A 16,275-nucleotide genomic window follows, 5' to 3' on the forward strand; every position below is an offset into this window, starting at 1 on the left:
TAGTAGGTTTTTCCCAAAATAATTGTGGCATGATTATAGGCTTAACTGTACTGTTTGTTGATTGAGAGAACCAGATGCATAAAATCGAAAGGATTACAACTTGTGAAAGTCTTGTACATAAATGTTTATGAAGTAGTGCATTAACTTGCAGAACGAGGTTAAAATTCAATGTCGGATAGTGATTTCCCGTCACCTAACAACCTAAATAGGGAAACATTTTTGTTTTGTTTTTTTAATTCTGATTTTATCAACAACTTTGATCTACATTCCTCCGTGTGCTGGATTGTCTGGAATTCTACATTTTTAGAGTGAACAGATGAGATCAAAGTTTCCTTGATTAGTGGTCTCCATATCCTGCTACTTTCTTAGCAATTCGTTATTTGTACCATTTACTTCAACAGTTATTCTGCATGCAGAGAGCGTTTTGTAAGGACTTGTTTCAATCAGTCCTGCTTTAACGTCTTTGTTTGGATGCCAAGATCATAACTAGGATATCGTAACAAAGATGAACGATTTGAACGATCTAGCATTGATTTGGGTAGTGATCTCCCTTTTGCTAACTAGTTTATGACTTTCTTACTCTTTACGCATTTTCGCAGCGGAAAAACAAATCGTAATTTTTAGCATTCTTTCGAACAATATCGATACTCTTCGTACGCACACCTTTTGTAAGATAAAAAGAAACAGCATTCGAACATAGATCCTTATTGACTCGCATGACAAAAACTGCACAGAAATCGTGATCAAATACTCAAAGACATTTATTCAAACAATCCATCCTGGTAAGCTCATTCTTCGTGTCGTTGAGCTTTCGTTCAAGATCAACTTTCTTGTGGTCATGCCATCACTCATAGCTCAAGGATATAAACACGATTTGACCAAGCCTAGTAGATCTTGTAAAGATACGATAAACCTTGGTAATGTAAATGGATTTTTTGTGTGTGTTGTATGTTGATCTCTTCATTTGGTCAAAAATTGATAATTGTTCTTCTTTTGAGATGACTGTATCATAAAAGATACAATTACAGTATCTTTGTTTGGACTCTTTACCAGATGGGATCTAAATATATTCTACGTTTCTTCAGAAATACAAGAAGGAAATCCACTCGAATTGCTGATAAACTAATTCGACCATCTATCGATTTTTATTTTTTTAAGCGATCAAAATAGGCTGCACAACATATCTAGCGAGTAAATAAAATAAGGAAGTAACAAATGAGCGAAAGAAAGAAAAATAAAGGTATATAAATAAATGGCACACCATGCACGATAGTTTACAACTCAAGTTGCACGTAAGCAGCAGCAGCTGGTAACATACGATTCGTATGGAATAGACATCTAAATTGTGTCCAGAATGCACATCTATGACGCTGCTGAATATATCATACGAATACTGTGCAGTTCTCTGAAAAAAAAACTTAAAAGTTTTTTTATTTAAAAAAAAAAACATCTAGTTATAATCTCGGAAAAATATCAAAAGTCTTGTTCGTAACTGAAATAATTAAATTACACAATTATTGTAGTGAAATCAATCCATATCTACAAATACATTTGATGAAAGGTCAACATGCTTTGAGGGTTGCTAATAAAAATAATAGTAGCAATAATTACTTTGATCATGTGGAAAGTTTGTAGGAGAAGGGTGGTCAAGATAGGGAGTGGAACTGGTCCCCAGACGATAAAAACCAGCATCCGGGAACGCGTTACCATGGGAACGGCTGGAGAAAAATAAATGGCGGGGACAGTACTTCCGTTACCACTTGCTGTCCAAAAATTAAAACCTCGTCGCTCAGTCACTGCAGGTGTTCGACATGGCGGCTATTGTGGGAGGGATGTGGAAAAGACAGCGGCACATGCCAGTCGGAAACATTTCACGTGGAGAGGGTGAAGGGCGAGCCGGGGATGTCCTCGTCTCCCCACTTGACGTACAAAGTGTGGTCGCCAATCTCGGTAACCTTGTAGCTGATGGTGTAGTTGTTGTTGGACACTTTCTTCACACTAAGCTCAGGCTCGGGATATCCACTCGGAGCTAACATCCCCACACTCAACAACGCCTCACCTGCGAAGAAACGAAAGAAAGATGTTGGGAAATAAAAACGAAAATAAAGTAAAACCGATAAGGTGTCCAAGTCGCCACTATATATGTCCAAGCTCATGTCTTATGCCAAACAACACACGAAACTGAGCTATTTCTATATTTTAAAAAAATTGCAATTATAGAGCGAGAAAGAGGTAAATGTTCCCAACTTCAATGGTTTTAGCCGTAATCACAGTAATAGTATCATTTCCATATTATATTTCATCTATCTATGCTATTGTTTTTTACAGACTGATACCTTTTTAGGGTATATCTATCCCATAAAATTTTCCCTCAAATATCAATAAAAGGCTTGGTATTTTTCCCCTTTAAAATACGTTTTACTAATATTACGATCTCGTCTTAATGGCCTGAGTTTTACAGACACATAGCTCGTGAGGGATTGCGTGGTGGTGGCGCCAGAATTTCTCCAGTCAACAATAGGATTACTGATCATCTAGCTTCGCTAATTCGTTTCTACAACATGATATAGGTACAGATGTAGAACGCATACAGTCCACATGCACACACATTTGACAATTAAAGCACCTGCGTCTTTGGTTTCTATGGTGAAGCTCTGCAGACGGTTTGTGAAGGCTTTCTTCAGCCCGGGACCCTTGGCCACGACCTTGGATGCGTCTCCTCTGAAGCGACGAACTTTGCCCCCGACTCCTGTTTTCTTCTCCACCGTCTCCACGACCATGGATGATTGCTCAACGATCGGAGAGGGCTTGCGGCCCGTTCCTGTTGGGTGACAAAAGACCGCCACAGCTTCATGAATTGCATCAATTGAGCCCAGCCTATTCGTCAAGGACTTGGCCAAAACCAATCAGAGGGACAGAAAGCAGGCGCGGGATAACGAAGCAGTCATAGACAAATCTTTTTTTTTTAAATTAACATCTTTCGTAAAAATTTTGATAGTTTCATTCATGAAGAAGATATAATTAAAGCACACTTTAGAAGATAAGAAAAACAGATAGCGGAGTAGTGAGTAAATAGAAAAAAACATTTTCAGAAGAAATGATTTTTTTCGTGATAGTATGTATGTTACAGCTGTTCTGTGATGTTTATGATAATCATCTGTGTTTGTTTAAAATAATTGAAGAATACAAACATTTAAAATTTCAGAACAATGAAAAGGCATATTAAGGAACAAAGGACTAACCCATGCCTATGCCTAGTGTAAGGTTGAGCTAAATGGGTAGGTTTAGTGAACATTGTTTCTATAACTGATACCTTTTCAGGGTCTACTGTTGTGCGAAATTTTTTCCAAATAACTGGAGAGAGCTCCGTAAATTACAGTATTTCCCAAATCTGAGTGACACACCCTTCCATCCATTTTTGAGATCTGTCTACCATCATGCACAAAAAAGGTGTCCAACCAGTGGTAACAATATCTGTTAATGTATGGTCCCATCTTTCCATTGGCAGTTGCTTTTACAGCGTAAGACTATTCATGAGCAATCCTGGGCTTTTTTAAAACTCTTTATCTGCATGGTGATGTTTGTAGACCCATATTCCGAGAGAAGTTATTCACTCAGATTTTGGAAGATGCTTTGAGGTAAAAAGCTCGGCCCAATCATTTGAAAAAAAAACTGCAGTATAATATTAATCTTTAAGTATAAAAAGTCAAAAGAAGAAACAAAAAGCAAGAGAAAGGGACAACAGGGAGACTACTATCGAGACAAGATAGAAAGAAGCCAAAGCTATGAAAGAAGACAGATAACACTATAGTTTTTCAAACCAATAAATCTAAACATTATTGTGGTAATGTATAAAGTAGTTTATTATAGAGACGGTATATCTTGCTGTTCAGCGCCCTTATATAATTTTATATAATTTCACTATAAAGGAAAAAACCTTCCAATTTTTAAACCATTACAATTTCCAAAGAGGAAATATAACATATCTTACCTTGCAATATTCATCGTCAGAACCCAAAAGAAAACATTGATTTCATCGATTATGGTTGTGAACAATGATAAACACGTATGGTCATTATTTCAAAACAGTATCTTCATTCATTTTGATTAGGTATATTGTCACATGCATTTAATTTTGGTACATTTTGTACATGCTCAAGATGCAGATGTTAAAAAAATGTTACAAACTGAATATCACAACAGCTAACGTAACATAAGATAAATTATAGGATGTGATTCATTAGATATTAATGTTTAGAATTCTAATCAAGTTTTTTTACCCGAAAACTAATCAAACGCCTGTGACTTCCATTGTCAATGCTTCAGAAAGAAAGGATACAATAAAACCTTGTAAATAGTTGTCGCTACGGTTGACTGGAGGGTAAAGGTGTTAAAATCTCAGTAATGTTATTATGTCATTGTATCACTTTTTATTGAACAAATTTAAGTTTATTTTTATAATCTTGGACAGATTTCCGTACCATGCTTTTGTACTCTTACGGTTTGCGGAGAAAATGTTTGAACATTATACAATCGCTCCATTTGGTATCAATATTATCCGTCCAGAGCCCCATATAAAATAAGGATAGCATTTAATGTTTGTGAATATGTTTTCGCTTCATCTAGAGATGTTGTTGTTAAAAGTAGGGTTAAAAGAGAACAAAACACAACGACATTTAGAGTACACATGTAATACATGCAGATACAAAAACTTCGTTTTATTTGACAACGACGTTAAAAGACAACACTTAAAGCTGCTTCTGGGACAGATTTAGCGAGATTTATCTAAGTTATATATATATTAAATTTTCATGCCCTAAATTTGTGTCCCTAAAAACCGTAGACGGAACTTAGAGATACAAAAATAAACATATGCTGATTGTATGTGTTTCGGTATCTATGTGCGAGAGAGAAAGAGACAGAGAGATGTAGAAAGAAAAACCTATGTCTATAAAGACAAAAAAATAATTCTGGTAAAATACACTGGTCATTCTTGTAGCTTGTTGAAAAAAAAAATAATTAAGTCATCTGATTGTCACAAGTCATACTACTTACTGAAAGCTCAGCACCTATATGTATATATCACCTCTAAAATTGATTACATATGAATCACCGAGATCATACGGTTCTAAAATTCACTTTTCTGTACCAGCTTCTCGCAACCTTCCACACTTTCACACTGCATAGTCTAAAAACCTCCTATATGCTACTTTCGTACAAACCTTTTGTTATCTACCTATAGCTGCGGAGGATGGAGATGGTAGAGAACAGTGGAGAACCGGGCCAGAGTTTTATTTCGAAGGCCAGATATTTGTCATTAAAAGCAATGGTAGCACACACAAACACACATGTGCAGCCTAATAACGCCACACCCATGTTTACAACGAATACAAACCGACAGTACACACAGCAACATCTAAAAGAGAAGCACGTCCTGCTAAAAATGTTATCCCCCTAAAATTTATCAATTTCGTACTGTTGCCAAAGATGGAGTTATTACTGTATCATATGGTTACAATGCAGAGCGTTAGGTGAATCCAGATGGCGTTTCTGAAAGGGGGAATAAAGAACAAAAACTAATGTAGAGTACCGATGCCAGTTATACATTTGTATGTTGGTTATTTATATTCAACATTTTTATCTTTTCTGTAAGTTAAGTGAATCGTGTAACATATCTAGTTTGCCTTAAAAGGGCAAGTCTGTGTCCAGGCGGAGTCAACGCCCTGTTAAATGAGACAACAATGCTGAAGTTATTTATTGATACCAGCGGACCTCTTGAGAACTAATTGTCTTGGTTAGCAGCTTGTTTTAAAGTTCCAAGTACACAGATATGAGTGCATAATATAACTACATGTACACTTTACACATCAAAACGGAGCTGGAGTGGTGTTGCGTGCATTTGAAAAACGGCTTTAACCCCCTTGGACACAGCTTGTCATAGTTTCGGAAGAGCTCAGGGACAAGGAGAGGCTAAGCGGAGGAGGGATCTTGGGAAGGACATCTCGAAGATTCAGGAGTCAGAGATAAGTTAACTTGCAGAGCATGTGAGCGGGAACCATATGTATATATATAAATACAGATTTCATACAATGGCTTCTAGTCTATCGTGAGTACACATCGTTTACCTGAGTTCTCTGTAGGTCCATCTGTAAAGGATGATTAAAAGCATAAAATTGTCAGTAAAAGTGTAAGGGAAGCAGGTTTTCAACCTCTTCGAATGACTCTGTAGGGCAGTTTGCACAAACACACTTTGTAGAAACATGGTATGATCAAGGAATTTAAAAAAAGTTGAATGAGGGGAAGGGGAAAATGCACCAAACACCAGAAAAGCAGGGGGGTGGTGCTGTTAAGAACAGCGGGGCTACAGATGGAACAGAAGGTTCTGGAGAGAAGGGGGCTGATGGGAGTCCATGTGTGGACCAAAAGCAAACTGGCAAGTAGTGTTACAGCAGCGCAATGGGCGTCAGGAAAACTGCAGGAACCGTCAGTACAAGTCAGGATTTACTGAGAAAGGGAGGTCGTTACTGACTTCCTCTCTGACAATTTGTTTTTACCTTTATAGCATCCCGTTTCATCTGGAAAGCATAACAATAAAATATAGGAAGACATATAAGAACATTATTAGTAACCCACTTACAATTTTTGGGCCGTAAAACAGAGCAGTGTAAAGAACAGAATTAAACAAACTTTATATTTGTATGGCTGCTGAAGTATTGCACTCACCGGAAGACAAATACCGTTACATCTTTTCCCCAAATTTCTTTCTGTGCTCAATTAAATTAAACTGATCACTTTTGGAATGATGATTTTTGTATTTCTATTTGTCATGTCGTTCATTTGTAATGTCCCCTGTGGTATTCTGGTTGTTTTGTGTCTTGTCATAAAAGCTCATTCCATCCGATTTGATAGATTTGAAGACCTCCACAAATATTATCAGAGACATGTATATCATGTAACCCTAAATCTCGTTAGAAATATATGTGCAAGCGCTAATAACATCCTTCAGATCAGGCAACAAAGGCTAGCCTAGACCCAGTACTAGTGGCTCATACCATACATCAGTCATACAGTCAGGTGGGCCGCGAGCAGCTTCAGAAGGTCAAGAAGCAGTCAGCAGCAAAAAGCGCAGAGGACGCAGATGCCTCTAGTGAACTATGCAGATTCTGCGCGACCTGATAGCTGGTTGATCATTTCTAACTTTATCCACACAAAAAAAAAAAACAAACAAAAAAAAAAAAACAAACAAACAAAAAAACAAACAAACAAACCAAAACAAAACAAAACAAAACTAAAGGGTCTTTCATCTATCCCTTCCCTTTGCACAGCAGCTTGGCCTCGCCTTCCATACTCTGCAGCTTGACATTGCCTACTACCAGTTCGTCACTATCTTTTTCTGGGGGTAAAGAGTTGTCTGTCAAGAAAGTTTTGAATTAAGATTGCACCAAGGGGTACCAGGCTAGAGCAAGTCCCTCTGATCTTTTAGTTGCAGGATCAAACGCACCAACAAAACCATATAAACAGATGTAAAGGAAAGTCACCTTCCCATTGTTCTTTGCGACGTGCACCCGTTTAATAATAAAAGCTTGAATCAACTGATTTTCTAGTACTTATATATTATTTACTTTTGGTTTCAAAAGGTTCATTGTATACCTAGATATCTATTGAAACAGCAAATGCTACAGAAATTTATTTTCATAGAAATTTTGAAATGAACGCCTTGAATTCAATCACATCCAAACAAGATCTTAGCTGATCTTGAAACAGCAGTACAACTCTTTGCCCTGGAATTTGACTGGACATAATTCAATATAGCACGCAACAGCATAATCAAAAGGAAATAATAAAGTCATAAAACAAAGGGATTTGTGGCTCAGTAAACATATATATATGTAGCAGGGGCAGTTAGTTGCAAAGAACCCGCCATAACCAGACCGTAAAATCTCCCAGCACAGCACTGATCGCCATAATGTGATAAATATTCTTATTCATTCATCACAAGCATTTTGCTACAGTGGAAGTATGAAAACTACCAGCACCATCTTTATCTTCTTAAAAAGCCAAATAAATAATCAAACGTTTTCACAGCAAAACGCAAAATTGAATAATTAGAAAGCGCATCTAGCTTTTCGCCTACTGGTGGGTTTCAAACCTTCACTCTAAAATTTTTCACGCGCATCTAAAACAAAGAACAGCGCACAAACTTCAAACTGATATTTTAATTCTTACCTCTTGCATTTCTGATAGTCGCACGCAAGCCTAGGTCAGGTTCAGTAACATGATTTTCTACACAGCCGGGCCCTACCATGCCACTACACCACACGCTCTAAGCTACCGCTAGAAGGCTAGGGGCGGCATGACGCTCCTGACTCAAAGACATCCAGGTACCAGCCTCCTGTACTCACCTGAAACGTTGGTCTTGTAGGGAGAGCCGGCGATGGGGATGTTGCCGTACTTGATGGTGATCAAGTAGTCGCCAGGGCAGAATGGCGTGAAGGTGAACTCGTAGCCGTCCTCCACCTCTTTGCAGGACAAGGCCGCTTTGGACGGACCGTCCACGAAGACGGCCAGGATACCGCTGCCAGCGCCAGCAGTCCGCACCAGAAACTTATTTTTGGTTCCTGGCAACAACAGACAACACGCGTACAATGTAATGCAATGTAAGGCTTGGATTCCTGTGCAACAATGAAATGTGTGGTTACAAGTTCCAAGTTAAACAGTGAAGAAAACTAGAAGTCGTGTCGCTACCATCTTGTCACCCACCACATTTGGCATGTTCCAGAGCCTCGCCGCTGGCGCTGACCATAGCAGGATCAGCAGCTGAAGACCCTACCATCATGGCGAAGGGGGAGTCTGGGATGTGTGCGTCGTTGAGCTTGACGTCCACGTAGTGTACGCCGTTCTCCTTGGGGATGAGGCGGATGGCGTACAGGCCCGTGTCCATCTCCTGGATGAAGCAGTCTTCGTGGCCGCCAGAGGGCGTGCGGACTGTAGCATGCAGTTTGCCTACCGCGCCGTTCAGGGCGACGGTGAAGGTGGCTGGCTTGTCCACCTGGAGGACGAAGAAGAACGGATACATATCCGGATATATATAATGGTTATATAAATATATGAATACAGATCTACAAACTCTTTGAAATGTTTTTAAGGACAAGTAAAATGGCTTAAATGATAGATTGATTCTATATGTTGGAGAAGAAGAAAGAGAATGGAAATATAGAAAGGGAGAGAATGGGCGAAGGAAGATGAGGAGAGGGGAAGGATTGTCGAGGATGGAGGAAAGAACTGAAATATGAATAAAAAGGAAGGAGAAGAGAGAAAAGGGAAAAAAAGAAGGTCAAGCTAGTGACCGCCTTTGACTGTGGATGAGCATGTGTAACAGGTTAAAAAAGAAAAAGAGTCTGGCAAGGAAAGATAACTCACAGACAAGCCCTTGTCTCGCAAGGCCTGAACTGAAACTTGACGAGCAGTTCCACTGTCTGGAGCGATGTTAACCATGAAAGGTGACCCAGGTATGTGTGTATCGTCATACTTGATATGAATGCCGTAGACACCTGAAAAAATTCAACAGTTAATTAACTCTGAACTCTATGTCTTCTTCTGATGTTAGGAGCTGGACAGTAGATAAAGGTATCAGATCTCGGACTGAGGTGAAACGACAATCTTGAAACAAATATTTGTAAGAAGCTCACCAGGTCGCGTGACCTTATAAGATGCGCCGAGGAAGCCATTTGGTCTGTCCTCCAGCTTGATCTCTGATTTGCTGGGACCTTCTAAGGCCAAAGAGAGGATTCCAGGACCCGCCTCCCTCGTGTAGATGTTGAACACGTCTGAAAGTAAAGTTTTTGGAAGGTTAATTATGATTGAGGCTTCAGATTGTGAACAGTGAAGAGGCCGATAGTCCGTGTGTTGGTGTGCGTGTATATGAATGTAGGTAGGGATACTTTATCGGCAGTTTTGGGTTTGTGGGGAAATCTGAGCAATAGAGACAACTGTAAATTAAGAAGGAAGCATCTAAACATTTATTCAATGTTTTTGCACAGTGTAAACCGGGGTTCACATTTACTCAATCTCTGTCAGATGTTGAACAGCACTAAGATTATCAAGAAATGTATCAACAGCAGAAAAATAATCAGAATTAGATTCCAAGAATCTCGACGATGAAGGCGGCGTTTGTGGAGAAATATTTTCTTACCAGCCATGTTTGAAATTGAAGACATTGTGGCAGCAGGAGGCAGAACAACAAATCAGCTATTAGTCATCATATCTTTTCAACCTTTATCGTAAAATAACGGCCTTGTGTCTGTTAAGAGCAGTTAATTGTAAACTGTTCACCGTGTCTAAAGATGGAAGCCAACCCTCCATCCTTCTGCTGCGCTTTACCTCCCCTGATAAATTAGGTACCCGTTCTTGCGACTTAGGGATGTAGGTTGTATTCTTGAGTGAAGAAGACGAATGGGAGACAAGTGGAAGAAGATAAAGCGATAATTTTTTTGTTCCTTCTGAAGCAAAGCAGGTGTTTACTTACTTTTCATTCCGACTTCTCCCTTCTCCAGACCGGGGCCGCCCACCTGGACTTTGTGAGGACCTCCCATGTTCAGCTGACCCACTGAATACTGGAATGGGCTTCCTGCAACAGTCCAGTGAAAACTTGAATATGTATCGTTATTCCACTGTTGTGGTTGTTGATATGTCCTTAGTGCGGTCTTCTGATTATGTCAGCTGCCGACAACACCCACAACTGTCACGACGGTCACAACACCATCGACATCTCGTGAGCTTTCATTATTTTATCCTTGTCGTGGATGTTGTAATCGTTCATAGCAGTCGTACGACAAGTCAGATGATGACACACTTCAGCAGGCAACCTTATGAGACATACACACACTCTCAGACCAACACGCTCACCTGCATCGTGACCAAAGATATTAACTTTTTGATGTGACCAAGAAGTATCATGTGACCAAGAAGCGCTCACCTACCCATGTGACGCACTCACCTGAGATGTGCATGCCCTTGTGACGCACGCTGAGCGTGTGCATGCCGTTGACCTGCGGTGTGAACATGATCTTGTAGTGGAAGTCTTCCAGGTCCACGACATCACACAGCTCTGTGACACCATCTGGGCTTGTTACTGAGGCCTCCATGTCAAACGGGTTGGTGCCTGGAACCGCACCATACCAACGTCACACCCGCGTGTCTCGCAGAGTAACACTAAACGTAACAACTAGCCAAACATGAACATAAAATCGTTCATGGACGGGGACAGAGAGGGAAACTGAAAGAGCATAAAAGTTTCGAAGTGATGGATACATTTTCACAAAGAATAACGCGAATATTTTCTCACAGAATATCGTTACTGGAAAGAGAAACAGATTCCGGTGTCTGGAGTGTAAGCCAAAGCGTGATCACCTGGAATCTGGAGGATAAACTCGCAGGGTTTGTGAGGGACACTGGCCTCCGCCGCTTCCATCTGTTTCTGCACCGTCTCACGAATGCGTCCTGATGGGTTGCCGCCAACATTCAGCAAGAACGGGCTCCCTGGACCACAAAAATACAGTTTTGTTACATTTTGTCATTTTCTTTGCTTTTTATATCTTTGTACTTTATTGCTACATTTTCATAACAAATTATATTGAAAAGAATAAAACAACTGAGGGAAGAGAACCCAGGATGTTTTACCAAATGAAGAGTGAACGTGAGTGCATACAAAAATGTTCAAAAGTGTGCTCACCTGGAACGTGTTCATCAGCAAATCGGATGTTGAGGATATAGATGCCCGGCTCGTGGGGGCTGTAGTGGATGGTGTACTTCCGGTCTTTGGCTTCGTAACATTCAATGTCCGACCTGTGAGGGCCTTCGAGGACCACGCTGAGACCACCGTAGCCTGCATGCAGATTGCAGACATTTAGACGGCCATCAAACTTCAAAAGTTCTCGTAACATTTTCGCTAGGGGAAAAGATTCCCTTTTGTGGCATTTATGTTTGTGCTTGAGAAACATCATGATAAAAAAAGACACTCTCTGTTTTGTGTGTGTGTGAGAGAGAGAGAGAGAGGAGCATAAGGGATTATTTTCAGGGAGGTGGTTTTCATAAAGATCATATTTGTATTCAATAAATATATACCATGTTTACCATTCGCAGAGAGGGTGTAGTTAATGTTTTTTTCAAATTTGTTTGTTGTTGTTTTCTGGAAAAGCAATCAAGCAATCAAGCTTTTTATCTAAAGAAGACTTAATAATAACAAAATCTGAGGCAGCCTCGTTAGGTTTTTCTCCCTTTTGGCACTTGAATAGAAAAAATGTACCCTAATATTCCTAGACTCGGGTACAGTTCTGGCACCTTGCCTTGAGCGCAGCTCTGCTCGATGTCGGCCTGGGAAAGGGATAGATGCTTAGGTTGTAGGAAAACATAACCAGATGCTGAGATACTGATGATGAATTAGATAAAAATCTTCCCTGGTGTCAACTAAACTGTGATGCTTTTCTACACCGCGAGGCAGCAAACTTTAGGGTGTGGCTGTCCATGAATTTCTCATTTTTTCTGGGAGGAGAATTTTGTTCCAGGGGTCGGACCCAGGTTACCCTGCATGCCCATCCCTGCCACTGACAGTGAGTGACACTTTACTGACAATCACATTGAAATTTGTCTGTGCCATAGCTTCTTGTTGCTTTAATGACAATCACGATTTTAATATTTTCACAAGAAATCATTTCCACACCAGGGTGCTCTCTGCTACTGTCTGAAGTATTCCATTTTAGTCTTTTGTACAGGAGTGAACGAACGTGTTAGCGAGTTACATCCTTTAATGACGGTAAGAGCCACGTGTTTGCTTATGTAGAGAAGGGAAAGGGGAATAAGTGGAGGAAACAAAATCCTTCAGATTTCGGGCACTTGTTTTGAGTTCAGCCCTGTGAGTTCCTGTTAACGATTTCTTTCAATGACGTCACAGAGGTGACAGATGGGGGCGTCTATGCGTGTAGACAACACTCGAGACACGTAGACAAGTGGCACGTACGCCTGCAGGTAGTGACCTTGACCCACGCTGCTACACGGGAGGTCAATGGCTCCCTGCGCCTTGTAACCACCCCAACCCCGCCCATCCACCCCCCACTACCCTCTGGCGAGTTATCACATTGACACGCGGCGGCTGCCAGACTGTGGAACTGTTCCTCCCTGTTTCCTGCTCACACACACACACAGACTACTCGCAGCGTTCGCGGCAACAACATTCCACCAGTGTTGCCATGGTTACCTACTGCGTACGAGGAGAGAAGTATGCGCGGGAGTCCCTATGGAGGGGGTAAACATTGTGAGCCAACCCGCCCCTCCCCTCTGACCTTGTCTTGGAGATGCCAGGCCGATGCAGTCAACGTTTCCAGGACATGGACGCGAAGACAAACTATACCTCCTTTCACCTTATTCTTTGTTCTTTTATTTATTTATCCTTTCTGTGTGCGTTTCAAAATGATTAATGCCCATTTGTGTTAGGTTTTTTTTTCTTTCCCTTCCTCCACACTTTCTTGCCTACTGTATAAAACTCAAGCAAACACATTCTCTAAGGCATAACCTGAAGCGTAGTTACAGATACCGTGGCTGTTATAGTAATCATCATCATCACTATCATCATCTGCCACATCGTTATCATCCTCTGGTTGTTTTTTATTCGTCAGTTGTCGTAGGGTGGAGCATAAAAGAATTGCCGATGATTCTACTGTATGCCAATGATTCTTAAACACCTCCACTTAATGCCAATCAGTTGTGTCTCCTCTTAAAAAGGCGCATCTGCAGACATGAGTAATGTCGTAACCTTTGACCGGTCTGTGTGTGGGTAGGTGAGTAGTGGGAGGGGATGTTCTTTAAGTTTTTGGGTGTGGCATTTGCTCAACCTGTGATTAGAAACAAAAATTAGAACTTTAAGAAGAAGTTCAAGTCCAGCTGATTTCCCCTTGTGGCAGAACGACACAGCCAGGTAACATGAAAACTTACCTGCATTAGTGGTGTCGATCTCGACAGTGTTGGGGTGGTTGGCGATGGATTTATCGATGGCGCCAGACACCTTGCAGCCGGCCGCGTGCCCGAGCTCCTTGTCGCCGATCTGCAGACGGAAGGGGGAGTTCTTGATGTGCTTCTCGTTCCTCATGACGCACACCTTGTACTCACCCTTCTGGCGGGGGTTGAAGGATGCGATTCCTGCAGAGCCAAGGTTTAGAAAAAAATTGTTTAGAAGAAAGCACGTCAGTAGTTTAAGGAGCATTTTATTGAGCTCTCCCAATGCCTCTTGAAATTGGTCAAAGTTTTAAAAGAAACTAAGAAACTTTAAGAATGATGATGAGGAGGAGGAGGAGAAGGAGGAGGAGGATGCACTGCAGCAGAGGCCAGACACAATTTTATTATTACCATTTTCAAATACACAAAAGATGTTCGTGCTCGATTTTCTTTTTCTCTTTTCGATGTAAAGCCGCAGCTGGAGACAGGTGTTCATACCTTCTGCACTTTGGCCGCGCACCGCGAACACACGGAGGCTGATGGTGAGGGCATCCTCAGCTATTTCCGCTCCGCCTCCGCAGGACCGGAGGCAGTGCAATGAATAAGAAATAGGACAGCGCCTCCAACCTGATAACACTCGCTTCCTGTGCTCCAGAAGCTGACCAAGATATACAGCACTGCGCTGAGTATTTGTTTCTTGACATTTTTGTTATCCTCCGTGTCTGAGGAAAATGATCTTAAACTTCATTCCGAGTTTGCCTTAGATCATGTTTTGTCTTATTTTACTACAACAAGCTTCGGGTGAATTTAGTTTTCGTGTACAGTTCACAGGTTTTATATTTGTTTCCTCTGTTCTTTTCCCGTAATTACATCTTGTGAGTGATGCTGTTGCGTGTTTGGGATGCGCAAAAGTCGATATGGTTTAGATGTTTTGTTGATTTCTTGTCCAAGGCTCGGTTTTAAGAAGAGCTACATCCATTAGTTGTAATGGGAGGTCAAAACATGGGTTTATTCTGTTTCTGTGATGAACTAGCAGATATTTAATTGGTTTTAAATAAAAGAAAGACACCTGTCGTGGCCTGCACTTAATAATGTTAGCTTCTCTTTTCCCGGTTATCACCTCACTTCAGTTCGTTTTGAAAGTTTTTCTCCAAAGATCACTACTTGTAGCTCTTCTGAAGTCTCGCCAAGTGTTAAGTTTTTACTTTCAATATAAATGTAAATATTCACTGCTGTTTTACAGACATCCCATCTGGTTTATCCATTACAGAAGAAGATATGGCAGGGAAAGTGAATTAGCTTAGATTTTTTAACAGTGTTGTTAAAACAAGAAGTCGTCAGCTAGTCTCTGTCTGCAAGGAAAGTCTGGAAGCGCCGGCACCTGCAAGTAAGGGGAGTGTACTCTCACCTATCTCGCCATCACCCATCTTCTTGAGGATGATCGGCTCAATGTTGCCGGCGGGGGTCTGGATGGTGCCCACCAGGTCCACAATGTCCGCTTCGATTACCTTCAAGGAGTACTCCGCCGAGTTGCCCAACGACAGCTGTGACCTTTTCCTGCCCTCGCCTGCATAAACATGTAACATCTCCATGACCTTTCTTTCTTTCTTTTCATTCATTCTTTTTGGTGTCTTTTATTTATTTATTTTGCTCTCTATACTATTCTTTTTTCCTTTCGTTCCTATCCCGCCCACCCAAGTCTACTGGCAAGTCTACTTGCTTGCCTTTGTTTATTTATTTATCAAAGGGTGTTGTGTTTCATTCTTCCACGTGTACACCAAAGCTTGAAAGCTTTGCAATTCAAATTTATCAACATACAAACCGCCTATTCCACAGATTAGCAGATGTCAAGTGGCGATGCTGACTTGCAGAGTCCAATGTATAAATAAATAAAGCTGTGTGGGAAATGATTTATGATATCAGCGATAAGTACCACAGCCCTACCCGAGACTTTGGCGGCGAAAGGTGAACCTTTGATGGCCTTCCCCTTGTATTTGATGTGGATATTGTAGGCGCCCGGTGTCATGGGCAGATAAGTCACGTTGGTGGAACCATCGGGGTTGTCTTTCCTTTTCAAATCAACCTTCGCAGGTCCTTCGATGTTGATATCGATGTCCTCTGGTTGTATCAACAGCAAGCACATGAGAGAAATAACAAGAAAAGCGCAAAAGAAGAACATATGAGTAAAGGAAAAAGAAAGGTTTAGGTAGTACAATCCTTTTTTTCAAATGATGGAATTAAATTATTGCTTACACTCAGAACCATTCTCAGAGAATGACATAACAGAAG

General features: G+C 40.9%; 1 protein-coding gene across 4 annotated transcripts in view; it reads right to left on the minus strand.

Moving 5' to 3' along the window:
• Positions 1 to 743: 743 nt before the first annotated feature.
• Positions 744 to 16,275, minus strand: part of LOC112554279 (filamin-A-like) — a 42,593-nt gene continuing 27,061 nt past the window's right edge. For 2 of the 4 annotated variants that reach the window (XM_025222033.1, XM_025222193.1), the window contains 14 exons: positions 15,931 to 16,104; positions 15,395 to 15,553; positions 13,987 to 14,190; positions 11,732 to 11,884; positions 11,410 to 11,538; positions 10,997 to 11,161; positions 10,526 to 10,627; positions 9,690 to 9,827; positions 9,421 to 9,551; positions 8,761 to 9,049; positions 8,403 to 8,618; positions 6,555 to 6,575; positions 2,627 to 2,821; positions 744 to 2,059 (listed from right to left, as the gene is read on the minus strand). In XM_025222033.1, the coding sequence (XP_025077818.1) occupies positions 1,872 to 2,059; positions 2,627 to 2,821; positions 6,555 to 6,575; positions 8,403 to 8,618; positions 8,761 to 9,049; positions 9,421 to 9,551; positions 9,690 to 9,827; positions 10,526 to 10,627; positions 10,997 to 11,161; positions 11,410 to 11,538; positions 11,732 to 11,884; positions 13,987 to 14,190; positions 15,395 to 15,553; positions 15,931 to 16,104 (2,264 nt within the window). In that variant the 3' untranslated portion in view covers positions 744 to 1,871. Of the gene's footprint in view, positions 2,060 to 2,626; positions 2,822 to 6,125; positions 6,147 to 6,554; positions 6,576 to 8,402; positions 8,619 to 8,760; positions 9,050 to 9,420; positions 9,552 to 9,689; positions 9,828 to 10,525; positions 10,628 to 10,996; positions 11,162 to 11,409; positions 11,539 to 11,731; positions 11,885 to 13,986; positions 14,191 to 15,394; positions 15,554 to 15,930; positions 16,105 to 16,275 lie in introns of all 4 variants that reach the window. The other 2 variants (XM_025222113.1, XM_025222266.1) reach the window with 2 other exon arrangements.

The sequence above is a fragment of the Pomacea canaliculata genome, linkage group LG1 (assembly GCF_003073045.1).
Source record: "Pomacea canaliculata isolate SZHN2017 linkage group LG1, ASM307304v1, whole genome shotgun sequence".
Taxonomy (NCBI): Eukaryota; Metazoa; Mollusca; class Gastropoda; order Architaenioglossa; family Ampullariidae; genus Pomacea; species Pomacea canaliculata.